We start from the raw sequence: 12,528 nt of genomic DNA, 5'->3' as shown, positions 1-12,528 counted from the left end.
AGAGCACAAAGGGGTGGGGTCTAGCCCCTCAGTTCATTAGCTTTCCATTGCCTCCCATGCCCTTTGGTGCATGTGCATAAATAATAAAAGTTTCTTTTTTTACAAGACAGTCCTACTAGACTGTCTGTCTGGTTTAATATTGTTGATCCTTCCAACATCTTTCCTTTAATGACAAGGCAGCAAATTCATGAAGCACACCTCTTGGCACAGGGAATGAGGATGAGGTGTCTCCCAGAAGTTCCAGTACTCACCTTACTACATCTAATCACCTCACCCAGAACCTACTGCATCTCCAGAAACCTTGGATTCCAGTAGAGCGCTACTCCCAATGTGGCTCTTCCTACACCAGACCCTTATTGCACCTAAGGACCAAGCCATATTCCTAAAGCTGTCACGCTGATCTTCTGGGGGGATTTATCCTGCCCTCACAACCTAATATTTTGGCTGCTACACCATGCAATTGCCAGCAGCACCAGATCAGCTACTACAGTAGTCTACACCGAAGGTCTGTCTGGAATGGAGACCATTCCACAAAAAGTACAGTATTTATGGACCTTTCAGCTTTCCAGAGGAGACAATACCCCAGAGCAGTCCCCCACATAAGATTCCTCCAATGTTTTTTCCTGCTGGTCTTTATACTGAACATTTGTAATACCACACATTCCAGCTTCTCTCATTGACATGTGCTTTCCCCAAGAACCCCATCAAAACCCTCTGACTAACAATCATAAATACATAAGACTCCATTTGGACCACTTTTTCCCCCATTCCTTCCAGACTCCCAGTGGTCATACAGGAAATAACAGCTCAGCCAATCAATGGCCTATGATTGGCTGGGCTGTCATTTCCTATGTGTCGAAAGGGACCAGCAGAGGATCAGGAAGGGTAGAAACGGCAGTGGTGGGGAATCCTGAGGTCAATAGTTCTTCGTTTATTCTTTTTAATCCATTCAGGGCCCTTTGTAAAAATTTCACTACCCCTTTAATGAATCCATATTCGGAGACTGATTAAATGATATAAACATATATAATGGATAGAAGGTGAAAACCATAGTCACATATACAAGCACAGTGTACCTGAGGTAGGTACTCCTGTGTAACATATCTCCATTCCTGAGATTAGTCTTACATACTATACACTTGGACAGAAAATAACTCTGCCCCATCACATCTTGATCACTTTTGTGAAAACATGCCAAACACTTTTTAAATAAAAATGAAAATAAAGAATTTGTACACAATTTAGAAAAATAATACTCCAGATTGTTCTCAAAACCTATACATATTTTTACACCTTTTACAATTTATAAAAATGGCCAAAAAGGGCCTCTAAAACGGCAAACATAAATAATGAAATCCTTGAAAATCCTAAAAATTCTAGTCCCGTCAGGGCTGCGCTGGCGGAGGCTCTTGTGGCCTCAGTAAGGAGTTTGGGTCGGTTTTTGGGTTGTTGTTTGTCTCATTTTTGCTCTTCCGTCTCCAATCTACAAAAAAAAAAATCAATATGTGAATTAAAATGTCCTTAAATATTTGAAATAATTTTTATCTGTTATAACTGCATGAACAAATTATAATTATTATATATATTTTTTTTAATCCTACAAACTAATTTGTCTTTTGTGAAGACTTTTGAGAACTTCAGTGTAAATTTTGAACGTTACAATCCTGGAAAAAAATATCTATTTCTGTTCACATTACCTGAATCCGCCCCTAAAATAGCTTTTCCACTGTATACTGTTTATGGTGATTCTAGGTGAGTGCATATAACTGGATCCATATGTTTTATGGGATTAATTTTCTGTCAGTTTAGATTATTACTGTGTTCACCCTAAAAGGGTATAAATGATCAATTTGGGAAGGGGGGCATTCATACTTTCCAGATTTAAATCCAAAATTGTTGGGACATTTTAAAACCCTCCCCTGATTAAAATTGCCCATTGCAATTCAAATTAGTATAAACACCGACCAGAGACGAGCACATTTCCTAAACTTTGTTTCAGGTCTAATTCGTTAGAATCTGGAGTCAGATACGATCCCATCCGAATAAATTGGTTCCGAATCTAAAGTGCCCAAAATGTCCTAAATCTTCTGATCTGTAAAATGGTGGCTTCCATTTTGAGATATTTGTGTGAGACAAATCACAAAAGTTTCAGATTTGCTGAAATAAAATTTTTGGGGAAATTCGTAACAAATTTGATTCATGTAGACTTGATGGCTCATCTCTAACCGATTGCAGGATATTCCCACATGTACGATGGGGCTTTTGAAAAGTACGTCCATTACCAATGACCGTTCTCTCGCGGATTAAGTGATATTTGCCATATTGCCCTTCCTCTTCCTCTATTGTGCACACAGCTTTCCCGGAAATCACCTCTAATTTGTCTACTTCTTGTCTATCGCATTTGCACTATAGAGCCTGGGACTTACAAAATAAAATGATGAGCACCACTCGTAGAAACAGGGATATCAATGCTGCCACAAAGTACATCTTCCAAATCACCCGGATGTCGTAGTCTGAAAAAAAGAAAAACACTTCATTGTCTACGAACTGAATATTACTGTCTAATGGCTGTGGACCCAGTGTGCTAACTAGTTTGGCGTAGGACTAACCCTAAGGGCGTTTATTCTGGTGCCTCCCAGTAATCACCCTATAATTCCTGTACAGGCATGTGGACTTCACTGTGGGTTAGGAACCAGAGCGTTACCTGGGATAGTAGCGGTCTGGTTGCTAGTGCCGCTACACTAGTGCAAAGTACTAGAAGCACAGGCAAGGCATTAATTTAGAACCAAGCAGAGAACAGGGAAATCCAAAAGCAGACAAAGATGAAGGCAAGAGACAAACCACGGAGCACTGACAGACGAATAGGCTTCAGGAACCCATTCATACTTAACATTCATACATGAGCAGAAACTGAGGCGCATAACTTTACAACACAGTTCAGATATAGCATGTCCAGATGCAGAAACTTGGTAAGACTGATCAAAGAAAAACTAGAACTTGGGAATTCATTGGCAAACAGAACTAGGACAGAATTCAGACCATGGAACAGACTCAAGCGCATAGCAAACAGACTCCACAGTATCCAGACACAGACAGAAGGTGCAATTATCCAACAGAAACTGAAGTTACACAGTCAGGGGCAGGAACTATATTGCAGACTTAAACTCATTAGTCAGATGCACACACAAAGCCATTAACCCTTGCAATACAGAATTGGCACCAATACACACCCACACGTAACCGAGGCTAAGACGCACGGAACAGTGGCAACATGAACCACAATGGTACAAATTCAAACCCACAAGAAGCCGGTTCCTGGTGCAATGGCAGAATTGAAGCACCATTGTAACCCTGAAATAATGAATCAATACTTATCAGGTAAAGGTACTGAAACCCTCATGTACAGTGGTGCTTAAAAGTTTGTGGACCCTTCAGAATTGTCCATATTTCTGCGTGAATTTGACCTAAAACTGCATCAGATTTTCACACAAGTCCTAAAAGTACATAAAGAGACAAAACAAACAAATGAGTCAAAAAATATAAGACTTGTTCATTTATTTATTGAGCAATATGATCCAGTATCACATGTCTGTGAGTGATAAAAAGTATGTGAACCTTTAGGATTAGCAGATAATTTGAAGGTGAAATTAAAGTCAGGTGTTTTCAATCAATGAGATGACAATCAGGTGTGGGTAGAAAATGATCCTAGTACCGCACACCCTCCCCTCCCCCTCACCTCTCCCTGCATCCTTCTTTCAGTTATGAGTCATATTATGCTATAGATATAGTATATTGGTCCATCTATCCGCTTTCCTATTGCAGTCATAGGATCCCCTTCTTCTCACATGACTTTGACCACTTGAAGCACTCAGACATTGTCCAGGCATCTTACGTTGTCAAGCTGCTCACTCTCATGACCTTCAGTGCTTGCTAAGCCATGCTTGTAAGCTGTCTCTCATGGTCTCTAGCAAAGTATCCTCCACTTATGAGAGTATGGCTGCTGTCGTCACAGCGGAGGTTCCTCCTGTACTCGTGTGGGCCCGCCATCTTGCTGTAGACATCTCACTAAGTCCGCCGGAGATTGCACACAGGTGTTTTATAGATGCCGCAGGCACACTCGCGCCAATCGCTTCTTGTTGGGTTGCTCCCAGGCGTATAATAGTCCGCAAAGAAAAAAAGAAACCTAATGTAAACTCTAACCAACTAAAGGTCTTTCTGACATTAGCTAATAGTCAATGTTCATGATTCCATCAGGTGGACGCCAATGGTGTGCATGGCAGAACTGTACGAAAGATGCTGCTCTCCATGAAGAACATTGCTGCCCATCTGCAGTTTGCCAAAGATCACCTGGACAAGCCCGAAAGCTCTTGGAACAATGTTTTGTGGACAGATGACACCAAAATAGAACTTTTTGGTTTAAAGAAGACTCAAACAGCAGGAAAAGCTGAGCAGATTGCTATATAGTTTTGTGGGAAAAGATTCATTAAATCTCTGCTCTTTCTATACTTAAGACTGCCCCTATGTACAGCCAGGCTCGGACTGGCCCACCGTGGAGCCGGGGAAATCCTCTGTGGGCCCTGGCCCCCAATACAGTGGCGGATTGCAATAGGGACGTTCAGGTCGGGGGGCCCAACGCCAACCCGAACTCCCACATACTGCGGCGGGGCATGGGAGCGCATAGTTCCCTGCCCCGCCGCCGATCACCACTATAGGCTTCCGGCCTAGTAGGCCTGAGGCCTATGCGGTAGTGAAATCCCGGCGCAGTGATGACATCATCGCGCGCTCCTGTGCCGGGACGCGGTACAGTAGAGTGTGCACGCCTGCCATCGCGTGCCTGGACATAGGTGAGTATTTTGCTTTTATTTATTTTTTTTATTTTATGTGCCAACTTTGGAGGACATGGGGGGACACACAGGAGGACATGTGAAGAGACAGTACTTCGAGGGGAAATTGCAGTATGGGGGGAAATTGCTTAATTACTATATGGGGAAATGTGTGGGGAAACTACTGTGTAGTGGCAATTACTGTATGGGGCAAAATACTTTATGGGGGCCGTGTGGGGTAAATGCTGTGTGGGGGAAGTGTGGGGGAAACTACTATGTGTGGGGCAAACTACTATATGGGGGCAGTGTGGGGGAAATTACTATGGGGGCAGTGTGGGGGAAATTACTATATGTAGGCAGCATGGGGGGCCTTGCTATTAGGGAGACACTGTAGGGGCAATTCTATTATTTCTGGGGAAACTGTACAGGGATTATTACCTGGAGCGTAGTATAGGGTGTTATTATTACTGGGGGCACTCTAGGGGACATTATAACTGTTGTAGACACTATAGAGACCTTTGGGGTAATTTATCAAACTGGTGCAAAGTAGAACTGGCTTAGTTGCCCATAGCAGCCAATCAGATCTCACCTTTTATTTTTGGCAGCACTTTTGGAAATCCAGTGCCTGCCTGTATGACAGTGTGTGTATGTAAGGGTGCCTGCCTGTATGACAGTGTGTGTATGTAAGGGTGCCTGCCTGTATGACAGTGTGTGTATGTAAGGGTGCCTGCCTGTATGACAGTGTGTGTATGTAAGGGTGCCTGCCTGTATGACAGTGTGTGTATGTATGACAGTGTGTGTATGTAAGGGTGCCTGCCTGTATGACAGTGTGTGTATGTAAGGGTGCCTGCCTGTATGACATTGTGTGTATGTAAGGGTGCCTGCCTGTATGACAGTGTGTGTATGTAGGGGTGCCTGCCTGTATGACAGTGTGTGTATGTAAGGGTGCCTGCCTGTATGACAGTGTGTGTATGTAAGGGTGCCTGCCTGTATGACAGTGTGTGTATGTAAGGGTGCCTGCCTGTATGACAGTGTGTGTATGTAAGGGTGCCTGCCTGTATGACAGTGTGTGTATGTAAGGGTGCCTGCCTGTATGACAGTGTGTGTATGTAAGGGTGCATGCCTGTATGACAGTGTGTGTATGTAGAGGGTGCCTGCCTGTATGACGGTGTGTGTATGTAAGGGTGCCTGCCTGTATGACAGTGTGTGTATGTAAGGGTGCATGCCTGTATGACAGTGTGTGTATGTAAGGGTGCCTGCCTGTATGACAGTGTGTGTATGTAAGGGTGCCTGCCTGTATGACAGTGTGTGTATGTAAGGGTGCCTGCCTGTATGACAGTGTGTGTATGAAATAGTGACGGTATGTGTAGAAGTATGTGTGTAACAGAGTGCTGTTGCTGTATCTATGCACAGAGCTTGGTTCTGTTACCTTATCTAAGTACTGAGCTTGGTATAGTAATGGTATCTAAGTACTGAGCTTGGTATTGTTATGGTATCTAAGTACTGAGCTTGGTATTGTTATGGTATCTAAGTACTGAGCTTGGTATTGTTATGGTATCTAAGTACTGAGCTTGAAGGGGGTGCCTAAGTTCAAATTTTTGAGGCCAAACTACAGGGATGCTGTTAAAATAAAAAAAATAAAAAAAAAATAAAAAAACACTTAAACTCACCATCCTTATCACTCTTTGATCCAGCACCAATACCCTGTTCTCTCCGCCAGGCTGCAGCTGGGACATAATGCTTTGGCTGCCGCGGTAAAATACCCGTGTACCGCACCTGACTGCTGTGACTAATCAGTGATCTCAGTGGCCAGTGATTGGCTGCAGCGGTCATGTGATCTATTACACTACAGCTTCCTATATAAAGGATTATTTTTAAGGATGTTGATGCAAATCGGAAAACCCCCTTAAGTGTAAATATTTGTGTGAAACCATAGGGTGGGCCCCTAGAGTCGCTTTTACTGGTGGCACCCCAGTCCAACACTGCGTACAGCTATCAGTGATAACACCTGCCCTTGTACAACTGAAGAAAAAGCAAAACTATATCGATCTGCTCAGCTCCTCCTGCTCTATAACCTACTGTCTGCAGACTGTTCTGCATTTTGTGGTGACAAGTTCTCTTTAAATGAGAAACAATATGTTTGGAGAAAGAAAACCCTGTAGTCCAGCATAAAACTCCATTCTATCTGTGAAACACGGTGATGGATGGTGGTATCGTGGTTCAGGGCAGTTTTGCTACACCTGGGCCGGGGTGGCTTGCCATCATAGGTGGAACAATGAATTCTAAAATATACCAGCAAATTCTAAACAAAAATGTCAGGACATCTGTCCATCAGCTGAATCTCCAAGGAACGTGGGCCATGCAGCAAGACAATGTCCCTAAGCTTACAAGTCGTTCTGCCAAAGAATGGTTAAAGAAGGAGAAAGTTAACGTTTCGGAATAACCAAGTCAAAGTCCTGACCGTATTCCAATAGCAATGTTATAGAAGGACCTGAAGCAAGCGGTTCATGGGAGACAATCCACCAACAAAGCAGAGCTAAGGCTGATTGGTATGGAGTAATGGGCTAAAATTCCTCCAAGCCGATGTGCAGGACTAATCAACAATTACAGGAAACTTTTAGTTGCAGTTATTGCTGCACAGGTTGGTCACACCAGATACTGAAACCAAAGGTTCACATACTTTTGCCACTTACAGATATTGTGATATTGGATCAGTTTCCTCAATAAATAAATGGCTAGTTTCATATTTTTTACTCATTTCTTTCATTTGGCTATCCTTACTTTTAGGACTTGGATGAAAATCTTACAGTTTTAGGTCACATTTATGCAGAAATATAGAAAATATTGAAGGGTTCACAACCTTTCAAGCACCACTGTATATACCAACCACATGTCACCTTCTAGGTAGCTATAGAAGAAGATCTTCTATAATACTGTAAAAGCAATGTGGTATGTTTTAGAAAGACAATGAAGCCACAGACTAAAAGTGTCGGGATCGCTATGACATGGTTCATTCTTAGTTTTATAACTTGTGTTTGTGATTAGTGATTGTGACTGCATTTCATCGAATGTAGACACTTACATATTAAAGAAAAGACCACAATCAATCCACTTATCAGAACGGGTCGAAAAAGCATCACAAAGCTGGGGCATCTCAACGTTTTCAGCAGACAAGTGCAACAACATCTGAAAACTGAAAAGAAGAATAGAGTTCTTACATCTTACCTTGAAACAATTATTCTATTGAGAGATAAAGTGATCAACCAATGAAGATCCTAAAATGGTTCTGAGATAGTTTAAACATTTCTAAAATGGCTCTACTTGAAAATTCACTGAGGAGCTGGAATTGGTCATGAGACATTATCTGCTTTACCAACTGATGAAGGAGAGTCAATAATCGTCTACATCAGTTGGCTTTGCCCAAAAAAACTTCTTGGGGTTTTGGAGAGGGGACCGTACTGTAATTTGTATTCTGCCCATACATCAATAGTTTGGGAATAACTTATTGGCTTTGTTTGAATAAATTTGTCCCATTGGTGACATGTAATCTTCAGAAAAGGATTAGGATGCACCTTGTGTGACCTTTCACAAACCTCCATAGTCCAGACTCCTTTTTACAATTTTCTAGTTACCTTCTCCCACTGCCTTCACCTCCTGTGTCTACTCGCCCATAACTATGACTAATCAGCATATCTGTAATGGTTCTTCTCAGATAAACCAGACAGCCTTCTTTGGAAAAGTATTAGGCCATGAGTGCCTCAAAGTTTTGTTGTGATCATAGGAAGTAACAGCTTCTGAATGAAATTCCCTGGTTCATGGCCTGTAGATGATTTGTTCCAGTAGGTCAGATTTGGAGCTGGAGTTTTTGGGTTCTTTATTTCAGGCTAAGGGATAATCTCATGTTAAAGGAGTTGTCCAGGTTTAGAGCTGAACCCGGACATATTCCCTTCCTCCCCCAGTCAGCCCCTCTGACATGAGCATTGGAGCATTTATTGCTTCGATGCTCTTCCTTTCCCTGCGCTGAATAACAAGGGGCAAGGGCTTTTTCTGGAGATCAAGTAACGTACTGGGTTCTCCATGGGTAAGCTAGGCGGAGGCTTTTGCCTAGCAGTGAGCCCGGTGTCATCACCAACACTAATTGGCGGGCTCTAGCCTGTAAATCGGCTAGGGCCGCGCTAAATCACACCCATCGTGCCAGTACCGGGAACACTGCTAGGTGGAATCCTCCACAAAGCAGTGTAAAAGTGTAAACAAAACAGACCTCGCCCGGTGCGATGCAGCGCAGGGCAAGGGAGAGCATCGGAGCATGAAATGCTCTGATGCTCATGTCAGAGAGGCTGAGTGGGGGAAGAAGGGGATATGTCTGGATTTAGCTCTGAACTTGGACAACCCCTTTACAGAATGATAGTACATCATTAGCATAGATATCTAACCCCTGGGACCCCCACAGATCCTGATAATGATGGGGCTGCAGCACTGAACCTTTTTCCGGGCCATTTTATTAGATGGGAGTAGCACTTTAATGGGTCGGAAATAGGTTTTCTATAATATTCTCCTCTGTAGATGTAGTTCTATGGTAAAGTCCTCCTGATACTCACATTTCATCACCATCTCTACAAGAAAACTGATTGCAGATAATATTGGCCAGACAACCCTGTCCCCATGTCCATGTCCTGTAAAGAGACAGAACCGAAGTCACTCCCTATTCACACAGTTTATTATGTAACACAGTCCACGAGTTGCAGTATTATAACCAGTATTGATTAATAGGAATGTGGTGCTTGACAAGCCTATTGAAAAGTCTGTGGTTGTTAGGCAGCATCTCCGTAGCAACAAGAATGTCTGACATGATTACTTACTGGCATTTGGTAAGATAGCTAAACACCATGACAAAAAATAAATAAATACATTTATATCAATATGAAAAAACCCTTTTAAGTGATGCCCTTTTTGTTGTTGTTGTTGTTGTAGTCCTATATATCACAAGTTAGGGGGGTCAACTTGATAATCTGCAGACAGTAGGATCTGGGACAAATGAAAGACAGTAACACATTCCGGCAAGATCAGACTACACAGGGTCTGTATGTAGTCTGTAACCATGGAGACACATGGCAAAACAGTTGTATAAACAAAGCTGCAGATTTCTAAGTTGTATCAGATTTTATTTTACAATATTTCACTTAAAGGGGTTGTCCCACTTCATTAAATAGGTTTTATCTAATTTATTTACCCCCACAGAACATATCTTCCTATCCATGTAATAATCCAAAAGCTACCTTTCTTTCAAAAAATCATGTTATGCGATGCCTTTGTTGATTTCTGTATCCCATGGATACGGCCTCTTTCGTCCGCCGCATCGCTGTGCCGCGCCTGCGCACAACAGCTCTACAAATTATCGGGCCGCCTCTCCATTGCTATGAGTACGCGCACGTTCGCGCATGCGCAATTTATCATGTGTGTCGGAGATAGCGCTGCGCATGCGCGAACATGCGAACATCCGAACAGTTCGGGCGAGTCTGCGGAGCGAGAGGACGGACGTCGGAGGATCTGGATAATATTTCATAAAAGGTAAGTATAAGATCTAGTGGCCCACTCACCACCGATTATTGAGTATTGGGCAACAAAGGGGGTTCATTTAAATTCAAAGGGGGCATTTTTATGGAGACTGGGGGCAACTTTAAAATTTTTTGCGACACTGGTGGGCAACTATATGATTTTTAGGGACACTGGGGGCAACAATATAGGAATTTTAGTGACACTGGGGGCAACTATCTGAATTTTAGGGACACAGGGGGCAACTATATGAATTCTAGGGACACTGGGGGCAAACATATGAATTTTAGTGACACTGGGGGCAAATATATCAATTTTAGTGACAGTGGTGGGCAACTATATGATTTTTAGGGACACTGGGGGCAACAATATAGGAATTTTAGTGACACTGGGGGCAACTATCTGAATTTTAGGGACACAGGGGGCAACTATATGAATTCTAGGGACACTGGGGGCAAATATATGAATTTTTGTGACACTGGGGGCAAATATATCAATTTTAGTGACACTGGTGGGCAACTATATGATTTTTAGGGACACTGGGGGCAACAATATAGGAATTTTAGTGACACTGGGGGCAACTATCTGAATTTTAGGGACACAGGGGGCAACTATATGAATTTTAGGGACACTGGGGGCAGATATATGAATTTTAGTGACATTGGGGGCAACTATATGAATTTTCGGGACACTGGGGGCAACAATATAGGAATTTTAGTGACACTGGGGGCAACAATATAGGAATTTTAGGGACACAGGGGGGCAACTATATGAATTGTAGGGAGACTGGGGGCAGATATATGAATTTTAGTGACACTGGGGGCAACTATATGAATTTTAGTGACATTGGGGGCAACTATATGAATTTTAGTGACACTGGTGGCAACTATATGAATTTTAGTGACACTGGGGGCAACTATATGAATTTTACTGACATTGGGGGCAACTATATGAATTTTAGGGACACTGGGGGCAGATATATGAATTTTAGTGACACTGGGGGCAACTATATGAATTTTAGTGACATTGGGGGCAACTATAAGAATTTTAGTGACACTGGTGGCAACTATATGAATTTTAGGGACACTGGGGGCAACTATATGAATTTTACTGACATTGGGGGCAACTATATGAATTTTAGGGACACTGGGGGCAGATATATGAATTTTAGGGACACTGGGGGCAACAATATAGGAATTTTAGTGACACTGGGGGCAACTATTTGAATTTTAGGGACACAGGGGGCAACTATATGAATTTTAGGGACACAGGGGGCAACTATATTTATTTTAGGGACACTGGGGGCAAATATATGAATTTTAGTGACATTGGGGGCAACTATAAGAATTTTAGTGACACTGGTGGCAACTATATGAATTTTAGTGACACTGGGGGCAACTATATGAATTTTACTGACATTGGGGGCAACTATATGAATTTTAGGGACACTGGGGGCAACAATATAGGAATTTTAGTGACACTGGGGGCAACTATTTGAATTTTAGGGACACAGGGGGCAACTTTATGAATTTTAGGGACACAGGGGGCAGATATATGAATTTTATGGACACTTGGGGCAACTATATGTATTTTATGGAGGCTGGGGGCAAATATATGTATTTTATGGACACTGGGGCAACTATATGTATTTTATGGAGGCTGGGGGCAAATATATGTATTTTATGGACACTGGGGGCAACTATATGTATTTTATGGACACTGGGGGCAACTATATGTATTTTACTGACATTGGGGGCAACTATATGAATTTTAGGGACACTGGGGGCAACAATATAGGAATTTTAGGGACACAGGGGGGCAACTATATGAATTGTAGGGAGACTGGGGGCAGATATATGAATTTTAGTGACACTGGGGGCAACTATATGAATTTTAGTGACATTGGGGGCAACTATATGAATTTTAGTGACACTGGTGGCAACTATATGAATTTTAGTGACACTGGGGGCAACTATATGAATTTTACTGACATTGGGGGCAACTATATGAATTTTAGGGACACTGGGGGCAGATATATGAATTTTAGTGACACTGGGGGCAACTATATGAATTTTAGTGACATTGGGGGCAACTATAAGAATTTTAGTGACACTGGTGGCAACTATATGAATTTTAGGGACACTGGGGGCAA

General features: G+C 42.4%; 1 protein-coding gene across 3 annotated transcripts in view; it reads right to left on the bottom strand.

The window, feature by feature from the left end:
- Positions 1–926: 926 nt before the first annotated feature.
- The window catches only part of LOC122945139, a 52,125-nt gene continuing 40,523 nt past the window's right edge, over positions 927–12,528 (bottom strand). For 2 of the 3 annotated variants that reach the window (XM_044305153.1, XM_044304440.1), the window contains 4 exons: positions 9,422–9,496; positions 7,906–8,016; positions 2,427–2,513; positions 927–1,483 (listed from right to left, as the gene is read on the bottom strand). In XM_044305153.1, the coding sequence (XP_044161088.1) occupies positions 1,386–1,483; positions 2,427–2,513; positions 7,906–8,016; positions 9,422–9,496 (371 nt within the window). In that variant the 3' untranslated portion in view covers positions 927–1,385. The other variant, XM_044305927.1, reaches the window with a different exon arrangement.

This window comes from Bufo gargarizans, chromosome 1 (assembly GCF_014858855.1).
Source record: "Bufo gargarizans isolate SCDJY-AF-19 chromosome 1, ASM1485885v1, whole genome shotgun sequence".
Classification (NCBI taxonomy): domain Eukaryota; kingdom Metazoa; phylum Chordata; class Amphibia; order Anura; family Bufonidae; genus Bufo; species Bufo gargarizans.
Note: the sequence above shows the minus strand (reverse complement) of the source record. Positions and strands in the feature narration are given on the sequence as shown.